Below are 8,248 nucleotides of genomic sequence, written 5' to 3'. Positions count from 1 at the left end.
CTCTTTTCTTCCTTTTCCCCCTCTCCTCTCTCTCTCCGGGCTCCCCCCTCCCCCTCTCTCTCTCTTATTTCCCCTCCCCTCCCCCTCCCCTCCCCTCCCCTCCCCCTCTCTCTTTTCTCTCTCCCTCTCCCCCTCCCCTTTCTTTTCCTCTTCTCTCTCTATTTCTCTCTCTCTCTCTCTATTTCTTTTCTCTCTCTCTCTCTTTTCTTTTCCTCTCTCTCTCTTTTTTCTCTCTCCTCTCCCTCTCCCCCCCCCCCTCCCCCCCCCCCCCCCCCCCCCCTCTCCTTTTCCCTTTTCTCTCTCTCTTTTCCCTCTTTTCCCCTCCTCTTACTCTCTTTTTTCCTCTCATTTCCTTTTATTTTTCTCTTTTCTCTCCCCTCTCTTTCCTCTCTCCCCTCTCCTCTCTCTCCTCTCTTCCCCTCTCTCTCCTCTCTCCCTCTCTAAATTTTTCCTCTCTATCTCTTTTCTCTCTCTATTTCTCTCTCTCTCTATTCTCCTTCTCTCTCCCTCTTTCCCCCAATTTTCTCTCTCTCTCCTCTCTCTTTATATATATATAAAATATATATTTATATATATATATTATTTAAAAATAATAATTATATAATTTTTATTTCCCCTCTCTCTGTTTCCTCTCTATTTCTCTCTCTCTGTTTTTTCTCTCTCTCTATTTCTCCCCTCCTCTTTTTCCCCTCTTTTCCCCTCCCCTTTTCCCCTTCTCTCCTCATCTTTCTCTTTTCCCCCTCTCTTTCTTTTCTCTCTCTCTCTCTTTTTCTCTCTCTCCCTATTTCTCTCTCTCTCTTTTATTTCTTCCCCTTCCTTTTTTCCCCCCTCTCTTTTCTCCTCTCTCTCTTTTTCTCTCCTCTTCTATTTTCTTTTCCCCCCTCCTTTTTCTTCTTTCCTCCTCCTCTCTCCCTCTTTTTTTCCTCTCTCTCTCTCTTTTCCCCTCTCCCTTCTCTCTTTCTCTCTATTTTTCTCTCTCTCTCTCTCTATTTCTCTCTCCCCCCTCTCTTTTCTCTCTTTTCCCCCTCCCCTCTCTCTTTTCTCTCTCCCCTCTCTCTCTCCCCTTTCCCCCCTCCTCCTTCTCTCTCTCCTCTCTCCCTTTCCCCTTTTCTCTCCCCTCTCTCTCTCTCCCTCTCTCTCTCTCTTTCTCTTTTTCTCTCACCTTTTTTTTCCATCTCTCTTTTTCTCTCTCTCCCCTTTTTTCTTCTCTCTCTCTCTTTCCCCTCATCCCCTTTCCCCCTCTCTCTTTCCCTCCCCTCTTTTTTCTCTCTCCCTCCACCCCCTCTTTCATTCTTTTTCTCTCCCTCCCCCTTCTCTTTTTCTCTCTCCTTTTCTCTCTCTATTTTCCTCTCTCTCTCTTCTCTTTTCTCTCTCCTCTCTCTCTTTCTCTCTCCTTTTCTCTCTCTAATTTTTCTCTCTCTCCTCTCCACTTTCTCTCTCCCTTTTTCTCTTCCTTTCCTTTCCTCTCTCTTCCCCCTCTTTCTCTCTCTCCTCTCTTTTCTTTCCTCTCTCTCTCTCTCTCTTTTCTCCCCTTTTTTCCTCTTTTCTTTTTTTCCTCTCTCTCCCTTTCTTTTTCTCTCTCCTTTTTTCTTTCTCTCTCTCCCCCTTTTCTTTCTTTCTCTTTCTTCTTTTCTCTCCCTTTCTCTTTCTCTCTCTCTGTCTCTCTCTCTCTCCCCTCTCCCCCTTTCTCTCTCCGTCTTTTCCCCTCTCTCTCTCCCCTTCCCCCTCTCTTCCCCCTTTCCCCCTTTCTTTCTCTCCCCCTCTCTTTCTCTCTCCTCCCCCTTTTCCCCTTTCTCTCTCTCTCCTCCTTTTTCCTCTCTCTCTCTTTTTCCTTTTCTCTCCTTCCCCTCTCTTTTCTCTCTCTCTCTCTTTCCCCCCCTCCCCCCCCTTCCCCCCCCATTTTTTCTTCTTTTTTCTCTCTCCTCTCTCCCCCTTTTTTTTCTCCTCTCTCTCTCTCTCTCCCTTTCCCCTTTCCCTTTCTCTCTCTCTTTTTCCCCCCTCTATCTCTTTTCTCCTCTTTCTCTCCTCTCTTCTTTTCCCCTCTCTTTTCTCTCTCTCTCTCTCTATTTCTCTCTCTCTCTCTCCCCTTTGTCTCCTCCCCCTCTCTCTCTCTTTTCTTTTCCCCTCTCTCTCTCCTCTATTTCTCTCTCCCCTTCTTTTCTCTCTTCTCCCCTCCTTTTTTTTCTCTCTCTCTTTCCCCCCTCTCTCCCCTTTTCCTCCCCTCTCCCCCTCTCTCTCTTTCTCTCTCTTTTCTCTCCTCTCCCCTCTTTTCTTTTTCTCTCTCTCTCCTCCTTTTTTCTCCTTTTTTCTCTCTCCTTTTTTTCTCTCTCTCCCCCTTTTCTCCTCTCCCTATCCTTTTTTTTTCTTTCCTTTTTTTCTCTCTTCCCCTTTCTTTTCTCTCTCTCTTTCTTTTTCTCTCTCCCCTTTTTTCCTTTTTTCTCTTTTTTTCCTCTTTCTTTTTTTCCTCTCTTTTTTTTTTCTCTCTCTTCCCCCTTTTTCTTTCTCCCCTCTCCTCTTTCCCCCCTTTCTTTTTTTCTCCCCCTTATTTTCTTTCCTCCTCCCTTTTTCATCTTTTCTTTTCTTTTCTCTCTCTCTTTCTTTTCTCTCCCTCCTCTCTCTTCTCTCTCTCTTTCTTTCATCCCTCCTTCTTTCCCCTTTCCCCTCTTCCCCTTTCTTTCTCTCTCATTTCTTTTCCTCTCTTTTCCTTTTTTCTTTTCCCTTTCTCTCTCTTTCTCCCCCTCGCTCTCTTATTTCTCTCTCCCCCCCCCCCTCTCTCTCCTTTTCTTTTTCCCCCTTTTCCCAATCCCCTTTCTTTTTTGGTTTTTTTTCCCTTTTTTCCCCTTCTCCCTTCCTCCCCCCCAAAACCTTTCCTCTCTCTCCTTTTTTTTTCTATTACTCCCCTTTCTCTTTCCCCACTTTCTTTTTTTCTCCTCTTCCCCCCCTCTTTTTTCTAAAATAAAGTGAAATTTTTTTTTAAATGGAAATTTCATTTTTTTGTTTTTTTTTTTTCCCTTATAAAGCAGCCTTGAAAAATGGCAAGAACCAAAAAAGATTTCCAAAAGATGAATAATATTTATCTATTTTTTCCTCTGGATTTGCTTTTTTAATAAAAAAAACTTTAAAATTTTTTGAATTTCCAGCCTTTTTTTATAAAAATTTTTAATAGTGGGTGAAAAATTTTTTTTTTTTTTTAAATTTAAAGTATGGGGCATTTTGTTTTGGGTTTCCATTAAAAGGAAAAAATTTCCAGTTTTTTTGTACAAAAGTTTAAAAAAAAAAAATTTATTTAGAATTGAAAAATGGGAAAAATATTTTGACTTAATTTTTTTTTTTTGATTTTCATGGGAAATTGGGGATTTTGCAAATTTTTAATAAAAAATAAGGGTTTAAAAATTTTTTAAATTTAATTTTTTCCCCGTCTTTTTTTTTTTTTAAATTTAATTCCTTATTTATGGTGTGGTTTGTGTGTTTTCCTTCCCTTTGGGGAAGGTTTTTAAGGGTGGTTCATTTGGGGGGGTTTTGAAAGTGGTTTAAAGGGGAAAATTTAAAAATTTTTAAAAATTTCCTTTTTTTTTGGGAATTTTGGGGGTTTTTTTTATCCCCTTAAATTTTAATGTTTTAATTTTAAAAAAAATGTATTTGGGGAATTTTTTAAAAAAAAAGGATTTATAAAATTTTTTGGGGGTTTTTTGTAGATTTTTTTAAAAAATTTTGTTTAAAAAAAACAAAAAAACTAAATACCTTTTTTTCCTTTCATAGAAGCCATTTTGTTTCCCTTTTTCCCCCTTTAAAAACTTTTACTTGGGTTTTTTCAAATTTTAATTGCCCCGATTTCAATGGATTCTTTTTTGCTGGCCCGGGTTTTTTGGAAAGGGGAATTCTTTTCCCTTCCCCGCTTTTTTTTCTGGTTTCCAATTTTAAAGGGGTTTTTTTCATTTTTTTTGTTTTTTGAAAAAACCCTTTTTTTATATTAAAATTATTATTTTTTTTCCCTTTTAAAATTTAAAAAAAAAAAAAAAAAAAAAAAAAAAAAAAAAAAAAAAAAAAAAAAAAAAAAAAAAAAAAAAAAAAAAAAAAAAAAAAAAAAAAAAAAAAAAAAAATTTTTTTTTTTTTTTTTTTTTTTTTTTTTTTTTTTTTTTTTTTTTTTTTTTTTTTTTTTTTTTTTTTTTTTTTTTTTTTTATATTTTTATATATTTTTTATATAATATATATATTTTGTTTTTATGTTTTTTTTTTTTTAAAAAATACTTTTTTTTTTTTTTTTTTTTTTTTTTTTTTTTTTTTTTTAAAAAAAAAAAAAAACAAAAAAAAAAAAAAAAAATTTTGTGTTTTATCCCCCTTTTTTTTTTCTTTAAAAAAAATCCTTTTTGGTATTTTTTTTTTAAAAATTTTCCTTTTTTTTCTAAAGTTAAAATGTATTTGTGAGCATTTAGAAAAGGATATACTTTTGTTTATCTGTAAGTGTTGTGTAATATTTCAAAGGAACAATTGGATAGCATTTTCTTCATCTCTATTTCCAAATATAAAATAATTGTGATGCTTATTATATTTCCATTAAGACTTTTACTGATTTTTTTAATTCGATTTCATGACATGGTTGCAATCTTATGTCTTCATTCAACATTGTAAAGGTACTTCTCAATGATCATTTTCATTAGAAGAGCTGTTTACTGAGCTGTTTCACATTTGAATGGCTTGTATCTCATGTATTGTGTCTGGCTGGTTTTTATTGAAATTGGTGTAAAGGTACTTCTGTCCACTGACTGTCTTTATGTGGTTGGTTGCTAAAAAACGTGAATATGATTTATCGTGTATTTAGAATTATTAATACAGAAGGTTTGTAGTAAGCTTGTAAATATTGGGTGTGATTTGTGATCATCTTTTAATCAAATAGTTTGTTTAAAAAAAAACAAAAAAAAACTAATATACCTGTTTTGCCTTTCTTGTAAATGATATGCCATCCGAAGTGCCAGTTATTCAAAATTAGACACAGGAGTCTTTGATTAGTGTAGATCCCTGTCAAGAGGTACTCTGAAACCAAATGCAGAAAGTATGTCTGTGTTCTTCTTGTGGCCTGGATCCTTGCGCAAAGGGACAGTCTTTCACTTCCTCGATTTACTCCTAAATCATGAGTTCAGTAAGTTTATGCATTGAATTTTTGTTTCGAAGGACCTACTTTATTTTACTAGATAATATCTAATATATTATCATTAAATTGTTAGATAGATATATTATTTATATTATATATATATATATTAATATATATTATATTATTATATATATATATATTATATATAATATATTTATATATTATATATATAATATCATATATAATATAATATATATATATAATATATATATTATATATAATATATATATATATATATATATATATATATTATATATATATATATATATGTGTGTGTGTGTATATATTGTATGTATGTATATTTATACACTATGATTTATATTTATACACTGAACCCTCTGTTGTTATTTGTAATTAGTTACATCTGTGTGATAGCAAAAACAATACAGTAAAGGAACTTAGAATTTATCAGGAATAATTCTTATTCATTCTTAGATGAATGATCTAGCCAAATATATTATTAATAGTTTCAATAAAGAGTGTTCTAACAAGAAATATATTTTACTAATTGAAAAGGTATGAATGAGAATGAATCCCTCCCAACCTCCTCCTGCTCTTCTCTGATGTAGAATAATGGCCATTATGACCATTTTTGTTGGGCTCCTGCAGTGGAGTGGCCCTTTGTGATTGGCTGACATGAATCACTAACTCATAACCTGCTGGTTTCATTTTTTTGTTAGTAGGTTTTGCTAAAGAATCTGCTCCTGCTGTAGATGAGAAAAAGGCTGTTTCAATTATGATAACTCTCAGCTTCCTAAAATTGCCAGATATTAGTTCCTGGACATTGCTTTTAACAGTTTATCCCCAAGTTATGCCATCTGTTTGTGTTTTGGTTACTTTCTCATGTTATTTCACTTTTAATTAGAAAGATAATAAACTGTTATCTAAACCTGAGACTTACTTTTCTTTTCATGTTCTTCCTTGTTGGAAAGATGTTAATGGTAAGGAAGGTTTTACTAAGTTTTCAACCTGCTGCCTGTAGATGATTAACACTTGGATGCTTTCTTTTTTACTAGTAATGCTTGAGGGCCATAGTATCTCTTTCTCAACTTTTCTAGTGTTGTGTTGGGAGTATGGCATGAAGTTTATCTAAAAAAAATCCACTTATTCTCTTCCCTCTAACACTCAGACTTTTTAATTTTTCTGATGTATTCCTGTTTGCAATAATTTGCTGAGGCTTTGTAACATTCCCATGCCTGTTATATATGCTTTTACTCAGTGCAGTTCCATATGCATCAGTGGTGATATCCTGTAAGTTCAGTATTTTGTTATTTATTCACATTTCACAAAATCATTATGGAAAGGGTAAATACAAAAAAGGTATACTGATCATTAGTTTCTTTCTTTCTGGATTTGTGTTTGAAGTGGTTTTAAAAACTAGTAGCTTATAGTTATGTCAGGAGGATTGAATTGTCATTTACAGTAATTAGCATACCATTCAAGCAAGTTATTGTTTGCTTTTGTTATATTATGAATATATAGACTTTATGTTTGAAAGTAAGTGGCAAAAAGAACAAGAATACAGAAATTGCCTACCACACTCAAAAAGGCATTCATAACTGTCATCAATGTATGACATGATATAGAAGCAAAAACATGCAAAATTATGACAAAATATTCTTATAAGATATCTGTTACATATTTTCAGTGAGAGAGTGAGGTACATTTTTTTTTATTGTTCATGCAAGTTTTCACTCAAAAAGATGAATGCATTCAGGCCAATATTCTTAGACCTTGAGGCATGGATTTCGTATTAGGTTCCCATGATCACATGGTTTTCCCCTTTTCAGCAATCTGATGACTGGCTTGGTGACTTTGAACAACCACTGAGGGGCTTTAAGTGGCGACAAGGCTCAAGGCGTGAGACAACAGGTGTCCTCATATGGAGTGAACCTTTCTTGATCAAAAGGCGATCAGGAGAAGAGGTAGGGTAATTCATCACTGTTCCTCATCTGTCACTGAATAGGTACAGCCCTCAGTCAAGTGGATGTTATTCAGTAACATCATGTCTCATTAAGGGATGAATTTAACCATTCATTTTCACAGTAATCTTGTAATATTTAGAAAAGAACTTTATGTTCTAGAAGGTCCTTTCAATAACTTTTGGTAATTGAACATTCACAATATTCTTCATATTTTAGTGTTTGATATATTAACCCTTTGCCACTGGGTAACATGTACATACATGCAATGGCACGCCTGGTGGCATGTGCATACGTCCCATGGTGTGCTGGTCCTGTTTTCTGGGGGCATTTATAGTCATGCCACACATGCTATGGGACTGACATGATCCCCCAGCAGCGGGGCCCAGGCCACTAGGAATACAGCTTGGGAGAGAGGACTGTTGCATTGGAAATCCACTCAGCAGTATTGCGTTAACTCAGGCACATGTAAATTTACACATATCCACACTTGCTGACTCACAAATGCACAACTCATCCAACCCACCCACATACACACACAGTCATCATTCCAGTAACATGAAATTTGTATTTGAACCTCATACACTCTCTGCACACAAAGTAAAGTTATACTTTATACAATATTCCATTGCCATTACTCTTTAGAATAGCATACTTTACCCATATATATAGTTTGATTACCAGTATCCAATTGAGTGCTTTTGTATTATGGGATTTTTCATTTGACATCTTAACAGATTGCTGTGATTCTGATGGACACTCAAGGAACATTTGATACACAGTCATCAATGAAGGATTCCACTACTGTTTTTGCCCTTACAACAATGGTGTCCTCTGTATTAGTATACAATCTGATGAACAATATACAAGAAGATGACTTGATGAACCTCCAGCTCTTCACATCGTATGGGATGCTGGCTCAAGAAGATTGTGACAGTGCTCATCCATTTCAGGTGGGATTTATAAGTAGTGATTATAGCGATTATAGAATTTGGTGTGAATTACTCTTGTTTTTTTTTTATCTTTTTGTTAATTATTAAACATTTGATTAGCTTGTTGATTATTTCAGTTATTTATTGGTGAAAGACTGATATGTTTCTTTTGTTTAAATTGAAAAATTATACTAAATAAAGATTAAAAGAGTCAGAATATAAGATGTATCTAAAAAAAAAACAT

General features: G+C 34.4%; 1 protein-coding gene across 1 annotated transcript; it reads left to right on the top strand.

Annotated features, from left to right (window-relative positions):
• Nucleotides 1–5,579: 5,579 nt before the first annotated feature.
• LOC119578040 (atlastin-1-like) lies at nt 5,580–8,127 on the top strand. The gene is made up of 3 exons (XM_037925754.1): nt 5,580–6,091; nt 6,941–7,075; nt 7,810–8,127. Exons 1-3 carry the CDS (start codon nt 6,062–6,064, stop codon nt 8,110–8,112), a joined length of 468 nt encoding a protein of 155 aa, XP_037781682.1. The 5' UTR covers nt 5,580–6,061; the 3' UTR covers nt 8,113–8,127.
• The last annotated feature ends 121 nt before the right edge of the window (nt 8,128–8,248 follow it).

Source organism: Penaeus monodon, chromosome 10 (assembly GCF_015228065.2).
Source record: "Penaeus monodon isolate SGIC_2016 chromosome 10, NSTDA_Pmon_1, whole genome shotgun sequence".
In the NCBI taxonomy this organism is placed as follows: Eukaryota; Metazoa; Arthropoda; class Malacostraca; order Decapoda; family Penaeidae; genus Penaeus; species Penaeus monodon.
Note: the sequence above shows the minus strand (reverse complement) of the source record. Positions and strands in the feature narration are given on the sequence as shown.

Excerpts from the sequence above, each read along its gene's own strand:
- LOC119578040 (XM_037925754.1), top strand. The coding sequence starts at position 6,062 with ATGTTCTTCCTTGTTGGAAAGATGTTAATG. Across the intron at positions 6,092-6,940 it reads TTGTTGGAAAGATGTTAATG|CAATCTGATGACTGGCTTGG; the intron begins GTAAGGAAGGTT and ends TCCCCTTTTCAG. Across the intron at positions 7,076-7,809 it reads AAAGGCGATCAGGAGAAGAG|ATTGCTGTGATTCTGATGGA; the intron begins GTAGGGTAATTC and ends ACATCTTAACAG.